This window comes from Sparus aurata, chromosome 22, assembly GCF_900880675.1.
Source record: "Sparus aurata chromosome 22, fSpaAur1.1, whole genome shotgun sequence".
Taxonomy (NCBI): domain Eukaryota; kingdom Metazoa; phylum Chordata; class Actinopteri; order Spariformes; family Sparidae; genus Sparus; species Sparus aurata.
The window spans coordinates 25,120,968-25,142,066 of NC_044208.1; the positions used below are offsets into that span (position 1 = coordinate 25,120,968).

The 21,099-nt window shown below is 44.7% G+C and overlaps 2 protein-coding genes across 4 annotated transcripts in view; both read right to left on the reverse strand.

The window, feature by feature from the left end:
• evlb (Enah/Vasp-like b) overlaps positions 1-6,246 on the reverse strand; it is a 52,039-nt gene extending 45,793 nt beyond the window's left edge. Inside the window, exon 1 of the mRNA XM_030405251.1 lies at positions 5,772-6,246. Coding sequence (XP_030261111.1) covers positions 5,772-5,776 — 5 coding nt within the window. The 5' untranslated portion in view covers positions 5,777-6,246. The remainder of the gene's footprint in view (positions 1-5,771) is intronic.
• Positions 6,247-10,427: 4,181 nt separating this feature from the next.
• On the reverse strand, positions 10,428-20,542 carry LOC115573621 (echinoderm microtubule-associated protein-like 1). Of its 3 annotated transcripts, none has more exons than XM_030404475.1 (7): positions 20,277-20,542; positions 15,914-16,105; positions 14,699-14,828; positions 12,850-12,951; positions 12,415-12,443; positions 11,502-11,528; positions 10,428-11,241 (listed from the first exon to the last, which is right to left on the reverse strand). In XM_030404475.1, the coding sequence occupies exons 1-7, from the start codon at positions 20,458-20,460 to the stop codon at positions 10,976-10,978; spliced, it is 930 nt and encodes a 309-aa protein (XP_030260335.1). In that variant the 5' UTR covers positions 20,461-20,542; the 3' UTR covers positions 10,428-10,975. The 3 variants fall into 3 exon arrangements, with proteins under 3 accessions (XP_030260335.1, XP_030260334.1, XP_030260337.1); XM_030404474.1 differs by having other exon boundaries at positions 12,415-12,446; positions 20,277-20,541; XM_030404477.1 differs by lacking the exon at positions 20,277-20,542 and adding an exon at positions 16,796-17,490 and having other exon boundaries at positions 12,415-12,446.
• Positions 20,543-21,099: the final 557 nt, after the last annotated feature.

Sequence of the window (21,099 nt, forward strand, 5' to 3'; positions counted from 1 at the left end):
CGTAATGCAGGGCCAACAGTCGCTCCCCTTTTAGCTCTTACTTTGGTCTCCACCAACACACTGCTAAATACTCCAGTGTGTTCATCAGATCGTTGCTAATTTTGTCCATCCGTCTGTCTGGTGCTGGACAGAAAGTGTATGGGTTGAAAAGTTTTTGGAGCGTTTCATCACCGGATTGTTTGCCTGTCAACACAACTCTAATGAGAGCTGTGAGACTTTCTACATGCCGTAAAAATTACAAACAAATATGCATCAAACTCTCGTAAAGCCGACGGGAACGAGGTGATAATTATTTCTGTACGTCATCTCGCCCATTTTTAAAAATATTCCTTCCACCTTTAACTATTCACCAGATGGTGTTTGAAGCCTCGTAACATTTTGAACTGATGTCAGACCTTCTTTTAGGATCATGAGCGTTTATAAAAAAAGCAACGCAGCGTTTACTACGTGGAGGGGAAACGAGATGACCGCATCCTCGACAGCCTGCGGTTCAAACATTTGTCAGCGGTTCAAACGTCTTTGGAACAAAACGCACAAAATCGACTTCAAGGCTGTAACTTTGTAACGAGGGTGTAAGCAAGAGCGCACACCTGTGCAGCTTCAAAGCACACAGCTGTGCGGTGAGAACAACGGCGAGCGAGAGAGAAACCCGACCTCCGCTGCAGCTAGTCGGGACGTTACAGGCGACAACATAAAGCGAGACATTTTGATTTATTCCCCGTCAGGCGCCAGATGCAGGCAATATTGGTTTACAGTGTAGGTGTGTTATGGAAACACTAAAGTTGTCCCCTCCTCTCTGAAGCTTGTTTTCACCCCTACAGTGCAATAAGAAGTCACACAATCACGTCTGCGGCTTCACCTCCGTGCGTCCTGAACTCATTCAGCGCGCAGTTACTATTAACGCTCATGTGGGTCACAAACACACCACCAACCGCTCCTGTCAATACACATCAGGCTAACGGGGATGACGCCGGATCGATGGCGCCCACGCTTCACTTTCAGAGCACAGTCACACATTCCCGTCCACGCAAATAATGGTGGCGGCGGCGGGGAGGCCACAGTGGGCGGCGTCGGGCCGCGCATCAATCCTGCTGTCAGAGTTAACGAGGGAGGCGGGCGAGCCACAAGCAAATGCACTAAGCAGTCATTTAGTTATAGGATACGCCGCTTAACGCGAGGCCGCGCGATGCTCGGAGTGTTTCCTCGAGTCTGTGCGGTTATTTCCAGCACATTAGTCATTTGCATAAACAGACAGTTGATATGAATTAATTATGAATGAAACATCAAATTTGCAGTTTCAGATGAAATGTGGTCCTGCAGAGTGAATGAAGCAAAACGCTGATTAGGTTTTTTAACGACCGGTGGTATAACATAAAAGTGTGAGTGTTATGGTGGAAATAAGGACACATATCATCAGTTTTCTGTCCTTATTCAGAAGATTTTCACTATTGTCAGTACAAAGGTCTTATTTTTACTCAATTAGGACTGAGCAGAACGGCTGCAATGATTGTTTTCATTATTAACTAGAGTGGCACTCAGTAGAGCGCAAACCTCATCTGACAAATATGTCGATCCACACCAAAAGTTAATGAGGTCTATTCTGGACTGAGACCGACCCTCCATCCAAGTTTCATGGAAATCTGTTTAGTAGTTTTTAAGTCAACCTGCTGACAAACCAACAAAACAACCAACAAACTCATGTGGGCAACAAAAAGACCTTCTTGGCGGCGGTAATAAATATTAATTCAAGATTTATTTTTACTTTTTTGTATTTACTCACATTTTCTGAATAAAAAAATAGTGGAAAAAACTGATCACAGTTTCTGAGCCTAAATCTTTGTTTCTTTGTCGACGGCCTAAAACCCCAAATAACAAACGACTTTAATTAATCAACGATCACACTAACGGTTCTGTCAAGCTGTCCGGGAAACTGGAGAAAGATAAAAATGAGGAATCAGACATTCAGGCTCCATCAATCCAGGGCTCAGTCCTTCAAACTAAATCCCAGACTAGAGTCACAATCCCCGGCTTTACTGTCCCAGGATGTCTCCCCCCCTGAGACCCTACAGCACCTCCAGTCCGTCCACAGCTGGAGGTAATAGAAACTAATACCGTCTGTCTTAATCTTGACAAATGAGAAACAGATACGGCGGCTGTGTTGGGTTCACTGCCTCTGTAATTGAAAAAAGGGGGAAAAGTCTGAACAGGATGAGATGTTCGGATGAATCGAGGACGACCGTCGGTTGATTTCACGGCCAAGAACACTTATTGGAGACGATGAACGAAATGCGGCCGTTAATGTCCCGTTTAAAGAACGAAGCGGACGGTTTTGCAACACCAGACTCATAATAAATCTTGACCCCGACCTTTAAAAACACTTTGAAAACACTTCCGTTCTTGTGTTTCACCTTGGTGCTGCTGTTTATCTGACCTTGGGTAATGTACGTTTGAACTGCGGCTCACAGCGCCAACATCAATTCTCATTAGATCACAACACAACACAACTCTTTGTGCCCTACTAACACTGACACACACTGTCACACACACACACACACTGTCACACACACACACACTCTCCACCACATGCTTTGCAACCAACCGGATGAAGCGCCGGCTTGTTGTGGTGAGTCACAGTCTGTGTTGCCACCTACAGAGCACCTCTGTAAAGCACACACTCATCGTCGTCGTCCTAAATAAACACACAGCTGAGGATTTAAGCGGCTGTCAGACAAAAAAACAAGAGTGTCAGGCGAGCAGACAGCTTGTCAGGCCGCTTTACATCAAAACATAAGCTCCCGCCGATAATTACGCATCTCCGGCTGGCGCCGCTTTATGAATCTATTCACACCGGCCACTTCATTCCAAGTGACAGATTAAATTTGACTGAGAGACGTCAGTGTGTTCGCACGCTAATGAAGATTGGATGGGCGCTATCGCCACATAATAATTCAGTGCACAAAGGAAAAGAAGAAGAAGAAGAGGAGGCTGGATCCAAACGACAAACTCTGGAGTCGCGTACGGAGGCTCAGAATATCATCTCTGGCCTACATTTTTAATAAAGCAGCTGTTTCACACATTCAGGATACGTTCTTTTTGGGAAAAAAGCTGCACGTCACGTCCGTACTGCAGTCAGTTTTTGGTAAATAAGTCTAGTGAAGTCTGCACAAAGTCTGCTTGAGGTCTCTTGTGGACCGGACTAAACGTGGGTTTGGAGGGCCCCGAGTGTTGCCAGATATCGCGAGAGAAACAAGCAAGCGGGCCTGTGAAAACAAGCCCAAAACAAGCGACTCCTCCGTTATCCGTTATTATTATTACACTTTGCACACACACAGATATCACCCTGAATCCAGAAATGTATTGCATTGTATCACTGTATTTATTATTGTTTTGATATGTTATGATCCTTTTTTGTTTTAGTTCCAGGACTTCAAAACAATATGACATGCAATCGGTAGGAAGAGGAACACTTTAACAACAACCCGCAACCCGCGACTACCAATATTTATAAGCGACGTTACAGAAAAACAAACCCAAAGTCGCTTATAATAAGCGGACTTTGCAACTGTGGAGGGCCCTCAGTGGGGGACACCAGGTGCACACTCGCCTCGTTACAAAGTGCGTACTGTTGCATGCAGTATGCATCCAGGTGAGACATTCGACTTCATCGTGACACCTCAAACTTTGACCCTTTTGCTCCTGATACCGCAGCCGCGCCGTGACTTTTAGAAGTACAAAGAACTCTGTAGTTACACTTAAACGTGCTTTCATCCGTCATTGTCGTGTCAGTCGTTCTGCCAGGGAGCTGTTAAATGTTTGAGCTCTCGACACGCCGCATCTTCGGCTGCGCAGAGGATTGTGGGTCGGAATAGGAAAAGAAGTCATGCTGTTTTTCCGTACTGCAAAATGTAACTGGACATCCTGGTAATTATGTCAGACTGCATTATCACACATATATCATATTAGGACATACTGAATCTTTTTCTGACACGCTACATAAGACGGTAGCATGGGATTGAATTCCTCCAATCAGATACAAGCTACTGCGATTCCACTCACTCTGCACATGCTCAGTTGTGTTCTCGCTGACACGTTTGAAACTTTTCGGATGATGTGCTGAGATCGAACGTCTCTTTTGTGAGGTGGAAGCGACGGACATAGCAGCAGCTCTTACATGAGTCACACTAGCATTCAAGATAGATCACGTGAGGTGAAAACGTGGTGATACAACCGTTACTGAGCTTTCTGGCTAACTCCAGCATATTTTCAGAAATGTTATAAATATGCAAACTGTCACATGAAGCAATAAAATAGGAGGCGAGTGACTTTTTATAAATCAATTTTGCATCCTGTACATATTTCACATGTACAGGACACTTATACTGTGACAGTAGTTCACACACTGACGTTCATAATATACTGTAGCTAACAGGCTACAGTGAGTTATTGGGAAAATTGCAGAAAAGAAAATGGGAACATGCTTGAAAAGCCTGCAAGAGCCGATACAGCAGCTGGAGGTACAACTCAGAAAACAACAAGTTATCTCAGTTGTGGTGATGTTCCAAAAATTGTGTATTTGCAGATGTCGATCATTTCTTCTACACCACATGGAAAAAAGTAGTCTATACAGACTTTATAAGCTATATACAGTCAGATATGAGGGCTGCATGATTAAATCGCAGAAATAATCCACACTACTTTGTGGTGCTGCAGAGATGCTCTCTCCTACGAAGCTCGTTCGCCAGATGTAATGAAAAACACGTGTGTTGTTCGGCAGCGACTTGGAGAAACGCCGCTTCATCTTGGACAAAGTCATTTTCACTAACGATGAAAGTTGTGATGTAAAATATATATCTGTCAGAATGTCCACAATGTCACTTATTGACCTGGAACAAGTGGTGTGATCAGCTCCACCCTGACAGAGAGTGATGACAGCGGCAGTAAATCAGTGTTTAGTTTCTCCTCCTCTGTCCAGCAGAAGAAGACAGATAACAACAGTGAGAGGAGGAAGAGGAGGAGGAGGAGGAGCTTGTTAAAACTGACCCTCAGTGGTCACAATCCCACTCTGACCTTGGTGCACACACTCTCACACACACACTCTCACACACACTCGCAGATATCGATGCCAACAGCTATTAGACCGAGTTCAGGCCTCCTCCTGTTCATGGTGAACCTGAGCCAAGCGCCGCCGCCCCTCCTCCCTCCTCCCTGTGGCAGCAGCCTCGCATCTGATTGGCTGCCCGGCCGAGCCCTGCCAGCAACGCCTCACCTGATAGGCTCCTTGCAGCCCAGCGCTCGCATCCCCCTTACACAGCTGTGTCTTGCCTGAATCCTCTCAGCTGATTGGTTCTCGGCGGGGGAAGGTGTGTGCGCGCCGTGTGCGTGATCTCAGAGCACTAACACACACACACACACACACACACACGTGCGCGCTTTGTAAAAACCCAGTGATCACACATGTGGAGCAATTAACGCGTGGGGCTAATTAACGCGCGTTCGGCGTGGTTTCCATGACAACAACGTCTCTCCCCCCCCCCTCTCCTCCACGTGACGCGTCAGAGTCAGGAAGCCTCCAGGTGCTGCTGCTCTTAAAGCTCCGTATTCTGTCGGCCAACAGGTGACCCGCCGTGGTCAACCCACACACACACACACACACACACACATCAGGCCTGTAGTCTCGCTCCATCCTCTGATGTCTCGTGGTGATGCGCAGAGGACGGAGAGCAGCCTGCGCGTTACTGTGCAGCAAAAGAGCAACGCGTGCTTGTGCTTACCTCATCTTCCTCTCCCGCCCGTCTGGATGAGATGGAGGATGTTTTCTGCCCGCTCAGTGCTTCGTCCTTGAGTTGAGTCCCAGTAGAAAACAGATCCAGCAGCAGCAGCAGCAGCAGCTCCGGAAGGTTTTAATAAAAAGCAGCGGTGCTGGCTGACAGTGAAGCCTGCAGCCGGCTGCGTGTGCAGATGTGTGAGGGTGGGAAGAGGCGACAGGGTGTGTGTGTGTGTGTGTGTGTGTGTGTGAGGAGGGGGAATGCTACAGCGGATGGCCACAGTTTCAGGTCGGTCTTGGTATAAAATAAATAGTTGCTCCTCGGAGTCTCGTCAGGCGGCTGGCGGGTCCGTCGAGGCCATCTCACAGAGCGGCACGCCGCTGTCCGCAGGACGAGGAGCCGGGCGGAGTGGCTGACAGCGGCTTGTGAGGTGCCATCTTTTCCTCCCTTCAACCACTGGGAGGCTGCATGTGGAGGGAGGGAGGGAGGCAGGGAGGGAGGGAGGGAGAGGGAGCAGTCTGCTGAAATATTCAAGTGATTTGGTGGATTTGCTGCACGGTGGCGCCCTCAGTGTGGTGATGCAGCTGCAGGCAGGCAGGTAGAGAAAACAAGCGCACACCGCCTCCTCACAGAATCAGTCAGAATAAAATAAATGGTTGTATCTAGAGAAAAATAACACACACACACACACACACACACACACACCTCTAAAATAATAATTAAAATGATGTAATATCGGTAGAAAAACAAGAGTTTCATGAAGATATTAGAGAAATGATTGGATATAAAATACTTTAAGCCTTTAAGACCCTCCAGAGATAGTATTATGTTATTGCATGGTGTGTGTGTGTGTGTGTGTGTGTGTGTGTGTGTGTGTGTGTGTGTGTGTGTATCTGGAGTACAGTTAGGCCAAAGAGTAATGAAATGTACCAGCACAGTTACAGAACTGTAATATTACTCAATTACAAGTAAAACTACTGGTATTAATGTAATGCTGCGCAGAGTTTTGTGTGTGGTGTGTGTGTGTGTCAGGGTTATAAAAAGAACAAAGTACAAATACTCCCAAAAAATGACTTAATTACAGTGATCTGAGGAGCTGTAGTTACTCTGTGCTTAGAGGCAAATATATAACGTTTCATTAATATCTTGTAATATGTGTATTTATTGAGTTTAAAGCTGTTTTAGTCATTGTTATACAAAATATCTTGTTATAAATTATACTTGAGTAAAAGTCTTAAAGTGTCTGATATTAAATGTAAGTATCAAAGTAATTAAGAGGCAATAAATGTAATATCAAAGGTATAAGTAAAGTTACTATAGATATATATTCACCATTTTCTGATTATCGGAATCATTTTTGGTGAAAAAAAATGTAATTACCCATGAAATGAATAAACTAAAACATCCATTACTTTGGCTCTGATGCAGGATGTAATCTGTAAAGTAACTAGCAACTAAAGCTGTCAAGGAAAAAAATACAAGATTTGGTTCCAAAATGTGTCAGAGTGGAAGTTATAAAGAAGCTGAACATGTAAACGTGCAGAACTTGAGTAAAAGTACTCAGTTACATTCCATCACAGCTGTTTTAAGCTCTCGTGTCGTTCTGTTTCTTCCTCTGTGGATGTCTCAACCCTGCTGATGACATCAGAGGTCCAACATGCTGCTGCACAGAACCGTCCAGCGTTTAATGTGTCAGTGGATACGATGTGATTCTGTATTTGGAGGGACACACACACACACACACACACACACCTGTCAGCGGCCACGATCACCCGGCTCAACATCTGTCTCTGTAACAGCCAGCTGCTGTTTCATGGGAGGACAGACGGGCTCAGTTAAACTCTGCGGGCCGCTGACTCTGCAGAGTCTCCAGAGGACCGGTCCACTCCCTCAGCATCGTACTGTCAGCGTGTTTTCAGAGTTTAGGGTGCTCTTTATGGAAAATGTTCCTTTTATTAATGTATTTTACTTTAGATTTATAAAGCACCTTTAAAAACGAGTTTACAAAGTGCTTTGACAAATCAAGCAAAAGCAGGAAACTCAGGAAAACAGTATTACTGACTAAACACCAAACTGTCAAACGAATATGAGAAAGAACACAACATGTAAAGAATCAAAATGAGTTATTACAAGTAAATAAATACAAGTGATTAAACAGGAAACAATCACAGAACAAGAAAAAGAAAACTAAATAAAAGAAGGTAAACATGAGGTATTGTTTATGTCCTGGGTGCTGAAACCTAAAAGAGTTTCGCTCCACATCACGCTGGACGCTTCCTGTGAACAACATCACACTGGGATGATGTTTAAATTCTACATACAGCTGTTAGCAGCTGCATGCTGCATCTCAAGCATTCGGTTCAAGCCTGCAGTGTCTCTGTTTGTCCAGCGGAGGTCCTCATAACGTCCAGAGAGCAGAAGAGCTTCCACTGTTTCACATACACAGAGGTGAGGATCCACCGTCAGGCCCTTAAATCTGAAGAATTGTGTTTAGTTTATCTGGATGTTCTGGTGCAACTTTAATATCCAGGTGACGTCACCTTTCTTTGAGGGTCGCTGTCATCCCTGTTTGGGTCGCAGCATCACATCCACAGGAGGGCGCTGATGCTGCGGACTCTGATTGAAATCAAAGAGATGTCAGGATTTATGGATTTCTTTACTTATTGTGATCATTTTCACGGCGGGTGTATGATGGCTCCAGTCCTCTAAGTGACCCAGTGAGTATAATTCCTCCTGTGATTCTCCTGCTTTGACAAGTTTTCTGTTGCTTCCTCTGTTCAAACATGAAAACATAAACTTTGAATATGAGCTAGTGCTGTAAAATTAATGTCAAAATAATCGAAATTGCAATATGACGAAGTGCAATATCCAAATCGCAAGAACTGCAGTTATTTGATAAAGGTAAAATGTGATTTAATGAAGCTTTGTAGTGCTAAAGAGATGCTCTCTGAGGGCTAAATAAGGCTGAAGTCACAAGATTTACAGACGTTTCTACTTGTGTGTTGCTGCATCTGTATACGTAGAGGCCTCTGAGTCTGCTGACTGTCATATCTGATCAGTTCTGAAGCCTAAAGTATAAAAAAAATCCTTGAATCAACCACTTAATCCAAACTTCCTGCCCGAAGTGTCCCAATAAGCCACGTCAGTGATGCCACAGCCCTGAAACAAGCCCAACTAAATGGAACGCACCTCTGCTTTTCCCGCCTCAACGAGTCAAAACGTCTGTTGAACTGCGACACAATAAACCCGCTGCGATAACGTGAACGATGTGCCGAGTAAGACACAGGAACAGATTTGGGCTCTGACTTTGTTTGACAGAACACTAATAAGATCTTAATAAGCCGTGCTTTGTTTCAGATTAGAGGAAAAAATAGAAATGATGTTCGTTATTAGACAGTAAACACACACAGTTACACCCTAATTAGACACCAGCCACCGAAAATGATGCTGTAATTAGAAACCGCAAAAAACACTGGCGCTCTAAACGAGTGTAATAATCTCACATTTAGATTAAATATGTAGCCGCTCTTGTTTTTATTACGTGCCGCTTTCAGGGGAAGATTCTCTGTGTTGATTTGAGTAAATGTCACTTGATAAGTAGCTTTATGTTTATGTGGATGCACGTGGTTGTTAGACGTCCTCTTCAAGGCCAGACGACTTATTTTTAACACCCTATATTAGAACTAAGCTGCTGCATTTAGACGTGATTTCATATTTGGATTTAAATATAGTCTGACTTCTGTTGAGGAGACAGTCGGGGGATGAAACAGCTCATTTTAAAGCTGCAGTATGTAAGAATTGAGTTGAGATGCATGTGAAGTGCTTACTGTTTACTGTAGCTGCCCTTCGCTAGGTAGCTCTGTTAGCTAAGCAGCTAGCGGTTCAGACTTTGGACCAGGGGAGTGTTGGTGCTGCGTGCTGGGTCGGGGCTAGCTGGTTAGCATGCTAACTCCAACAGATGTCTCTATAGGACAATATTCAGACTTTATAATGTCAAAAATGGCAATTTATTCAAATTCTGTTGATAGATTCTGTTCATTTTTGAACGTTTTCAGCTAAAATTCTGACATATAGCACCAAAAAAGTTCATTTTTAGTGTAATTATACCAAATTATACTCTGATTAGAAGCCGAATTGAAGATGCTGAAACTCTGGACATCATTTTACAAGATTATATTCTGGATTAAATACGATGTCTTATCAGATGTGCTTTAACATGATCATTTTTTAGCTCTAGCTTTATGAATATTCTGATTTCTTTTGTCTTTTTTGGCCTTTTCATGGCTTTTACTGACAGCAAAGTGCTGAGAGTTGAGATGACACAGCGGGGGGTCACACCTCCTGCAGCGAGGATGAGGCCTCTACCAATTTAGCTACCGGGGGCGCCTGGTATTATTTTTGGCCTTTTCGTGGCTTGACTGACAGGACAGCTTGAGAGACGACAGGAAATGGGGGGGATGACACTCAGCAAGCGACCGCAAGTTGGACTCGAACCCCGGGTCGCTGCAGTGAGGACAAAAGACGAGGACTTTCATAAAGTGGGAGTGCAGCTTGAGTGTTTTCCATAAAGCTCCACTGAAAAGGTCAACATGCCGCATGTTTTCCACCCTCCTCACACACACTCAGTCATTTAATAACAGACAATTGAAGAAGAAGCCCATCAAGTGTTCACAGTTCTTTATTGTTTCCTCCTGAACTAAAAAATGAGCCTGTTTTTGATTGATCCGGGAACATCCTGTACATTAGTTCTGCTTTCAAGTGGAACATCAACGACTAATCTACAAAACATCACAGCACACACAGACACGCTCAGTGACACGCACTCACTGTGATCAAACACCGGCTTCTCCCTCCCTCATCACGCAGCCGGCGCTCAAAGAACTACAGACGCACAAATTCAAAACTCCACATGACTCGGTGAGACGGAGGGAACGTTTACGGCAAACACAGGCATTCAGTGAGACGGTACGCAGGTGAAACACAGATCTACGCCAACATTGTTTCCTCTGAGGAGGCTAGAAAAAAAAAAAAAAAAGCAGAAAAACATTCAGACTATCTTTGAAGTAAGTAATTATGGAATAGACAAAATGCTGCAAGTGCTGGTGTCGTACAAATCAGGAGAAATCACGTCATTCAGAGTCTTTATCTGCAGTGTGATTGACTTTTTTATGGTTATGTTTTGGTTTTGTTCAGTTAACCAGAATCTTTCCTCAGTAGCAGATCTGAAAGTACTGGCTGGGGGATTTGAGCGGGCTCTTGTAGCTGGACACTTCCTGCGCCGCGTTCTGGCTGGACGTCGTCTTCTGCAGGTTCAAGGTGAAGGACGGGGTCGTCTTCTTCGCCGGTGGCCTGCCGCCCAGCTTGGCCTGAGGCGTGGCCGCGGGCCCGCTGTTGGCCGGCACCGCCGCCGCTGACTTGGCGGCCTCAGAAGACCCAGTCTTTCTTGCGAGGGGGCTCAGATAGATCTGCATAGTCACTAAGTGAAGTGGTGAAATGAGGTGAGGAGGGCGAGGTGTGAATGTGAGGAGGAGGAGAGGGGAAGAAGAAGAGACACAAAAAAAAAAAAACAAATAGGGGTGCACGGGGTGAGGGGAGGCACACAAGTCATGGTGAGATGTGACAAAATGGAGGGTGGGTAAAAAAAAGAGCAACTCAAACACGATGCTCGTGGTTGTTTTAACGATAGTGAAGGCGTGAGTGTGTATTTCCTGCGATGCTATTCGGGGTGAATCCTACCTTTGCAGTGTGTCACACGCCTCGACCCTGCAGGGAAACAACACGCAGACGTCACATTCAAGAACAGAACTTAGAGCGTTCGACATCACTGAAGAATAACGTTTCTGAAAACCACGGATACGTTGAATTTGTACGTTTCAAACGTGTCGTATCGACAAATGTACGACATGTCAGTGGGGGTTCTAGACCAGTTTTAATAGGGGGGCCAGGTTGGGGCCGGCTTTGTTGTTAGGGGGCACACACAACCCGGAAAAAAAGATAAATCCCTCATTCAGACAAAACAGTGTTTACAATTTCAGCAATTTTGATTGGGTAGTAAACTGCTGAGACACTTTATTTCTGCCTTTCCCTTCAAAACAAAATCATTGCAAGAAATCTATCATTGTATTATTAATGCAGACTCCCTGTTAGGGGGGCCACAGGGGGGTCCAGACTCGGAGTTACGGGGCACTGGCCCCTGTTACCCCCCCCCCCCAGAACCGCCCCTGCGACATGCGTCACGTCACGTTCAGGTGACATCTCTAGGAGCTTTCTGTCGTGTCAGGAGGAGGAACGATGGAGTGAGAGCGCCCGAACAAACGGATATTTTATCCAGACGTCAGGATGTTTTTTTTTCCAGCCGCGTCGGTGGCAGAACCGGATGTTTTTCTGACATGACACCGGGACAATTTGCAGCCGGAAAAACGGGTATTTTTAACGAGATGTGTCCAGCTACGTTTGTGCTGACGGAGCAGACAGTAAGCGCAACGTTATCACAAGAAAAAAAATGTAAAATTGAGACACGTGGAGTTGTTACGTAGAGAAATATAAACGTTCAGCTTATCTGTGGTGTTCAGAAACGTGCACTGCCAACATTTACAGCCTGGAAAGATAAAATAACGACTGCTGGGAGACAGAGAGAGACCTCACTCACCTACGCTCACTGCAGCCTCCTTGGACTTGCTGCTGTTATAATGAGAGAGAGAGAGAGAACGTGATGTGAGGAGGGCAGAGAAACTGATACTGTGACAGAGAGACAATCAGTAAATCTGAGGGCATCAGATCGTCGCGTGGCTTCTTCTTCTTCTTCGTAAACGTTCCTCTGCGGTTTGAGCTCGTTTCACATTAAAACAGGATGTCGGGTTTTTTTGGAAAACGACCTTGATTTGATCTGAGAGAGGTTTGACTCCGGCTTGATCGGGGCCAGGAACAACTGGGTCACTGACAAAAAAATGACTGGAACATTTTCTGTATGTGTGGAAAAAGAAACCTGACATGTGAGACAGGAGGAGAATCTGAGAAGGGAAGGACTCTAAGGATCGAAGCCTCGTGGCAGTACAGAAGGAGCATTTATTTCAGAAACACTTACCTGTCCTGAGGTTTCCTACAGGTGGAGGCGGAGGACGTGGGTCGTGACGTAGCCGACTTACACGGACTGTCCTTCACACTGCCGAGCGGGCTCTTCACACCGCTGCAAGGGAAAATGAAACGAGTCCTGTGAGGTCGTGGTTCGTTTGTTTAAGTCTCATTATTTATAAAAAAAAAAAAAAAAGAAGCTGACAATACATCCAGCTTCACAGTCTAAAGCACAAACATGTGCGTAAAACTTATCCTGAGTTGAAACGTAGTCGTCCGAACACGTGAGGCACCAAGATGAAGGAATTTAGAAGAATGTTTTTTTATTTTCTTTTATATAGATTTAGATAAAATCACAGGATTTACAGGAAGATTCTGAATATTTTCCACAGGCAGGAAGGATTTGGAGATTTTGGAGATAACTGACCTTCTTGTCAAATTTGAATGACTTCTTATACTTTGTGTCCTGTGTTCTTATACTTCGTGTTCAGACGGCCAGCAGGCATAAAACCTCCTGGGAGACATGAAGGCAGCCTGTCTTTATATCTCCATTAGAGACCGACTGAATGACTTTTGTTGAAAGTTGCTGCTCGTGAGTGAAAACAGATCCGGTGGCAGCGACGATAAAACCACGTGGCGACTCTTTAATGTCACTTTACTTTGAAAACCATCCGGATGAATGTAGATCGTTCAAAATCCTCAAAGTTTAGTATGAAAACAATCAAGTTGCTCAGCTGGGATTGATGAAATTCAGATCTTCATGATGGAAGATTAAAAAAGAAAAACCTGATCAGGATCTGTTCAGTCAGATTACATCCTGTCACGAGAGATTTTCAGTTGATTACACAAATTTCTTTGCTTCCTTTCAGCTGCTCCTGCCTCAGTAACCGCTGTGATACCCAGATTTCTCAGTTTCCCCTCGACAGACAGACACATTTTCTATCAATACTTAAACATCTGAGATTGTCGGGTGGCAAAATGTCTTCAGCTTCACCAAATCTCCTCAGAATTCAGCCTTGATTCAGACATAATCCTTCCTGAAAGTGGTTTTGAACATACACACTCCCACCGATGATGGCTGCCTTGTTGAACGTGTTTTACTTTAACTCTAGGTGATAAACACATGCAAGAGACAATAAAGGAAAACAGATGTGGCCACTTCTGTTTGAGCACACAAAGGAGTGACGGGCAGGTGTGGAGGATCTGGAGGAGACGCAGGTAATGAAGAAGAAGCGGCGGCCGTCAACGTGAGCGAAGGGGGAACACAGACGGTGGGATCAGATTAATGAGCGGAGACGTAACGAAGGAGGGGGAAAAACCAAGCGCTGACAGTGATGATGATGATGGATCTCCCTTCATCCTCACACTTAGACACGGGCAACCTTAAGTGAGCGGAGATTTACTTCAGCTCGGTGCAAATTACAGCAGCGCACCCCAGATACAGCGGAGAGAAAAAACCTCATCGCTCACTCCGACTAATGGCAGCATCGTTTGAAAGGTAATGGAGAGGGAGAACATCTGCAGAGGATGGTTTACCGCTTTATTGCTTTGAAAATAAAAAGAGGAATAATCATTGAGCGGCGTCCGCGCGCAGTGCTTCCTGGGTAATGGAGGGAGACGGCTGATTGCTTTGGCACATTAGATAATGAGGAGTGAAGCCTGAGAGTGTGATGGCTGGAGCCTCGTTAGAGACGGCTGCCCGGACTGTGTTTCATGATGAGTGCTGAGAAAGCAGTTAGAAATATTTCAACCTTTTTTTTGTGTGTTTTACCCCGCAAGACTTCATATTCGTGCATGCAGATCTTAGACTGTGTGGTCATGAGCCTAAAGGTGGAGGTGGAGCAGCAGCAGCAGCGTCTCACCTGCGAGGTGGTGTCGGGCTGTAGTTCCTGGCCGTGGAGCTGGAGGGCAGCGTGGAGCTCTTCTTCACGGAGGCGGTGCTGGAGGTCAACATGGGCGGTCTGGAGGGCAGAGCGAGGGACACCGGCCTCGCTGCAGGGACGCACAGCGAGGAAGAAGAGGGGGAGGAGGAGGAAAAAGGACAGCTTACTTATCGAGCTTAACATTGATGGAGTCTCGTCTTCTTTTATAAACACAGGACATCTTTCTTATTCTGACTCTCTGGGAGGTTTTTTTTTCAGGTTTTCAGGTTCAGACTGACACTAGATTTTAAGTGTTTAATATTCAGGGTAAAACAAAAAAAAAAAGTGTTCACATTATATATCAGTTAATATTTTATATGTAAATTATATATAATCGGATGCACGATGGCACAGAGCTTGATGGACGACAACGCTCACATTATGTTAGTTCGTTGATGTAATTAATCTTATCGTCTCCTGTCTTTTTAAAAAACAATAAATAGATGTGACAATGATGAAACATATAACAAAATATAGAGACGACTGAGACGATTTGTCGATTAATCAGCAAGGCTAGACTGTGATTGTTTAAAGGGGCAGTGCGTAGTTTTTGGGTTAGCAATTCAAACTCTGAATTTTATTGTTAAAATATGAACGAGGTAGAAACACAAACTCGGACATGTTTCATTTTTTACATATGTGAATAAACAAGCTGCTCTCGGGTGGAAAATAAGATTCCAGAACACCGTTTGAAGCTAGGAAGGTGGCAGGGTCCGCCACATGTAAACAAAGTAAAACAGTGAGCCATGAAAACAAAGAGAGTTTAATTATTTAGATTCTTTACGCATAAAAAAAGATCTTTGTTTATTTAAATTGTCTTCCTTAGAACTACATAATGTTCCTTAGAGTCACCTATCAATAAAGAAGAAATGCCAAATATTCTTTCAATCTTTTTGCTCAGTTTTGAGCATTGTTCACCTTTTCTTGACATTTTATGGATTTACCGATTAAATTAAAATAAAAACAATACAACAGTTCTCAGCCGACCGCCTCTAGTTGCACTTGAGCTTCAATGAATGACACTGACACACACTTCAGTCAACACAACGTCAACAATCCATTAAAGAAATCAATGCAGCGGTTGTAAATATCTGCTCCCCCTTAAATCCTCAGACTGACATGCAGATAGACGCAATAATCCGGATCTTTGCTCACCTTTAGCTCCTGACGGCCTCCTGCCAGCGGCGGCAGCAGCGTGGTGCTCCTCGGAGATGTTGAGCCTCTTGAGGACGTCGGCCAGCGCCATCTTCAACAGCTGGATCTCGTCCTCCTGCATCTGCATCCTCTGCTCCAGATAGGTCAGCCGGTCGGCCACGTCCAGGCCGCTGGCTGCCGAGCTGCGGTCATCTGAGGGGAACGAGAGGGGAAAACAAGGACATGTGTAGGTATGACGGATCGGTCCAGGGCACAGATTATGTGGTTTAATTTACATAAGTGACAACAAGCAGAAGAATCTGAGGAATCCAGAAAAAAACATTTGCCGGCCTCAAAACCACGTCTGAACATGTTTGAATGTGCCGATCTTACAGAGCAAAAAGAAACAGTTAGAAAGAGCTTGTGGACCAGGAACAACAGTGACAAGCAGAACCACACAAACACACACACACACACACACACACACACACACACACAGAGGGAGAGAGGGAGCAATGCCAGGAATGAAATGAATATGCAACTGACTCATACAGCCAAGAAAATCTTGAGTATGAAAGAAAACAATCCTCCAGTCACAGATTAAGAAACTGTTCTCGACCGTCCACTCAACAGAAGCACTTCTGGAGCCACAGCAGCAGTTTCTACTCGTCTCTTCTAAGATTTAAAGACGATGAGATATAAGGTATGAGCTCTTCATCACCCCCCCCCTCTACTTTGTGCCTACAGAGCAGAAATCAAGCTAATGAGGTCACAGCACAGCTGGACATGGTCGTCACGCAGCAGCATGTAAACAAAGGTAGCTGAGCAATCATCCAACAACATCCGACACACGGCCCTTTCTCTGCTGGCCGTCATCGGTCACAGCAGCTCAGAGGTGGATACCGTGGGAGACGCTGGATGCTGACGAGCTGTCACGGTGCCTCTGCTGGCCGGCGGTGCCCTCCTCCACCACTCCAGAGGCCTTCCTCCTCTTCCTCTCCTCTCGAGAGCACACCCTCTCGCTCCTCTTCCCCCCTCGGGCTCCGGAGGCCGTCTCTCTCTCCATCTGATCTGGATCCACTGGCTGGTGTCCACTAAGATCTCATCTTCTCTTGCTCCACTTAGATCACACCAACACACACTAACACACACTCAGCAGCCTCTCTGGTGTTCTTGTCCGCCTCTGTTTTACAGCATCCGAGCGGTATTACAGCATCTGATGTTGTGATCCTCTCACGTTTCCTCGGTGGTCGCCTGACACGCTCTGGGGCGCAGTGATGTGTATGACGGCGCTTAAAGCCCTCTTGCTCAGGGTGTGTGCTTATACAAAGGCGGGGGTGGGGTTGATCATGCTTAAAAACTCAGCAGTCGTCCAATTCAGCCTAAATTGTCTGTACACGTGTGTGTGTGTGTGTGTGTGTGTGTGCAGAGTACAATGATAATCCCTCAGACTGAGCCTCTTTGACCCCGCCCCCTCACATAAGCCCCATGTCACTATGAGAGATGGAGACACAGAAGAGGAAACAGTGGACATAAAGCTGAGATGACGGCCTGCAGTAAACAACCTGCACGTCCACAGAGCTGCAGAGGTCACAGCGCAGGTCAGCGCCCGCAATACGGAGGATGAGGGGGATGATGAAGAGGAGGAGGAGGCGGTCGGAGAGTAAACACGAAAGCAAACATGCACGATGATGAAGCATTATGTTACAGTTACACAATCGGCGTCCATCACTGACAAACCGGTCAATCAGAACCAGCGTAGCTCACCGACAGGAAGACTTCTGGTTTTCTGGCTACATATAAAGATGGCGGCGTCGCTCTCATGTTCACCTGAACACCACGTGTTGAATTTGTAAACAGGTAGCAAAAAATAATAGATACATGATTAAAACTAGATCGATAAATTGTTAAAATAGAAGACTAAAGTCATGGCTAAACAGTATAAATATAATAAATTAATGAATAGATGGCAGACATGGTTTGCTAAAAGTAGGCTTATCGCTAAACAATTCACATAGCTTAAAGAGGAATACACGGTTCATATTGTTAGTTAAATGTTATGACAAAATAAATCAATAAACACATGAAATAACTCTAAATAATAGATAGCAAATAGTTGCTCAAATTAAAAGATATTGCAGAAATAATTTGTTGAAAGCAGCGGCTAAACGGTTGACCTAGTTAGCTCGAAACTGTGTAACAGGTGAAATAATTAGATAACAATCAATAATATCCTGAATGGAAGAAATAGCCGGAGATAAACAACAGAAACAGCTAAACGTTGTGGATAAATGGATGAAATTGTCTGCTGCAATTATTGGATACATGGCAGATAGCCTAGCGTGCTATTAGCAATTTAACATGTTAGCTATAAAGTTATAGATGGACAGGTGAAATAATTCGTTATAAAAATAAGGAATAGGCTAAATGGCTAAAACTAGTCTATTATAAACAATTAAAATAACTATAAAATAATGAATAAATTGCGGGAATGCCAAGTTAGGTTAAAGTTATAGATAAATGGTTGAAAAAGTGTAATGAGATGATTCGATAAAAAAGTGAATAATAACATAAAAGTCAACGATAAACTGTCCCGACTGCAGTTGAAATGGCTAAAAGTAGCTTTGAGGCTAAATGTTGTGGTTAGCAGTTTAAACTAAACACACCTAAATGTTTGTAGTCTAATCACATCAAAACATCATTTTTTTTAACATCCACTATTACATCAACTTTTATATCATTCTTCGTTAAATAATACCAGTTTAAAATCAATTCAAGTGATCACAAGTGGGACATGATGGGATGTGTTTCTAAATCTTAAAACTGATTTTCTCCTCTCTTCTGAGTCTGAGTTCTTCCTCCTGGCAGAGATAATCTGCTGTGGGCAGAAAAACTTTCCGTAGAATCATTCAAGCGTGTCGGCAGCTGTAATCTGTCTCTCGCGGAGGGTTGTGACTCCCCGTGTTGATTTTCTGTTTCTCTTCTTGTCCTGACCGTGACATCATCCTCGTGCCACCTCCACACACCCCATATGGGATTGGGATTAGAATAGAACATAATCCCGGTGCTGTAAAAGGGAATTAGCAGCCCAAAGCTCAATCTCTTCACTAACTCGACCGCACAAAGAACAGGCAGGATGCATTTCATGCAAATGTAAACACACACGCACACGCTTACAAACACATGCATTGAGTCTATCTGCGTGTCTCTGAGTCACATTCACAGACGTACGAGCAGCCAGGAAAGAGCAAACACTTATAAATTCATATGCCTGTTATGCATAAGCAAAATTAAAATACATTAAGGCGCAGAGAAGCAGCGGAGTGTTTTAATCTCTGCTCGCAGATGGTGTTTCTTGAATGAAGGGACAGCATCTGTCTGCTCATATCAGCATCCTGCATGCTGACACATACAGTGAAGGCCACGTGTGCACCAGCAATCCTCCACATTCAGTGTGAGTCCACTGATAGTGGAGGAGGGGTGGTGCTGGATCGGGCTGCTCCCCCCCCCAAACTCCTCAGCCGAGGCACATTCCTCTACACCCACAGTTTGACTGTGTGGCGCGTGAGACATCGGGCAGGTATGCAGGATTAGTGTTTTTACACAACGACGTTCAAATAAAGCATCGTAGTGTGATTAAGAAGAGGAGCAGAGGAGGCAAACCGGCTTTTTACTCACATTCTCGTCACTTTATCCAACAGGTTCTGAAAGCAAAGTCAAGCTATTTTTTTACTGTTTCTGATACATTTTCTCCTTTAATGTTCTTTTTCCTGTCTCCAGAATTTGGAGAGCTTTTGTTATTCCGGGAAAAACAGACAGAAAAGAGAAATTTCACCAAATCTTTTGCTGTTTTTTTTAAAAATAATGTGTCTTATAATGAAACTTCATCCAAGACGGCAACATGTTAATAAAAATACATCATGTTACGTCCTGTGAGACACACAAAAGAACACAGACCATCACTTTAGTCTTGATATAACTCAGATAAACATAATTTAAATCATCTGATTTCCGTCTAAGAGTGATATTTTTAGACACGGTGCAGTTTTTATTTTACAGCTCTCAACTTTCAATGAACCGCACATTTGGTTTGTGATGAAGGATGCACTTCATTCATACAAAACACTTTAGAGAATCATATAATTGTTGTCACCTGATTCTAGTTACATCAAGCCGTTAGTTTGGCTTTTATTTGCACATTTTTTAAGATAAACATCTCCAAGATTTATACTTTTTAAACATATTTTTCAACACAAAATTTGCTTTTACCTCCACTGTATTAGGCAATAAGTAAATCTGCATGTAGCACAGGAAGTGAACGAGACAATATAGTTTTAATTTGGGTGAACTGGCCCTTTAGCATCTCATGTGTTTTTAACTGTACCTGTCATGAAGTCGGTGTCGGGTGCCAGCAGGGAGTCGCTGTGGTAGCTCTCCTTCATCGAGGGCCTCCTCAGCAGGCCGTGGTCCGTCTCCTCCATCCCCAGGCCCTGGTCCTGGTCCTGGTCCTGGTCCTGGTCCAGCAGCTCCTCCATGTGTGCGTCCCCCTCCAGTGTCCCCGCAGCCATGGCCCCCCCTGATTAAAGTGTGTCGGAGCGGTTCCTGTGCGCTCCTCCTGAGTCTCCTGGGCTTTAATTCACCTTCCCTGAACCACCAGTAGCCACCCCCCTCTCGCTTTCCCCTCCCTCCTCCTCCCCCCTCCTCCTCCGGCTGTCCCGTGAGGAGTGTGCTGAGAGACGGTGATGTCACTCAGAGGACAGATTAAGGACCCGGTAAGCCATCTGAAGCTCAGGAGAGGACTATGAGAGTGTGTGTGAGAGAGAGAATAGCACAGTGTGCAGACGAGGGGGTCACGGAAGGGCCTCACATCGTCACATTAAAGGCCCCCAAAATAACTTCCCTGAAAGACAAGTTGCATAACTCCCGTCTGCGGAAAAAAACCAACATACAGCGACTGCTTCTAGGAGGAAACGATGAGTAACAATTACTGACCTGTGTGAGGAGGAAACACACACTCCTGACAGAAAAACAACACACACAGCAGGGAGGGAACGAGCAATTTGCTGTTGCATGCAAAGTTGCAGCCAGGCACACAATTAGGCTCCCAAAAAGAGCTTACATCAGGCCGCCATCCGGTGTGGCCGGCCCTGGTGTACCGTAAGGATGATGAGATTCAGAGATTAGGGAGCACAACTTGATTAATTACA

Excerpts from the sequence above, each read along its gene's own strand:
- LOC115573621 (XM_030404474.1), bottom strand. The coding sequence starts at position 20,460 with ATGGCTGCGGGGACACTGGAGGGGGACGCACACATGGAGGAGCTGCTG. Across the intron at positions 16,106-20,276 it reads CGACACCGACTTCATGACAG|ATGACCGCAGCTCGGCAGCC; the intron begins GTACAGTTAAAA and ends CGTTCCCCTCAG. Across the intron at positions 12,447-12,849 it reads TGTAGGAAACCTCAGGACAG|CAGCAAGTCCAAGGAGGCTG; the intron begins GTAAGTGTTTCT and ends TCATTATAACAG.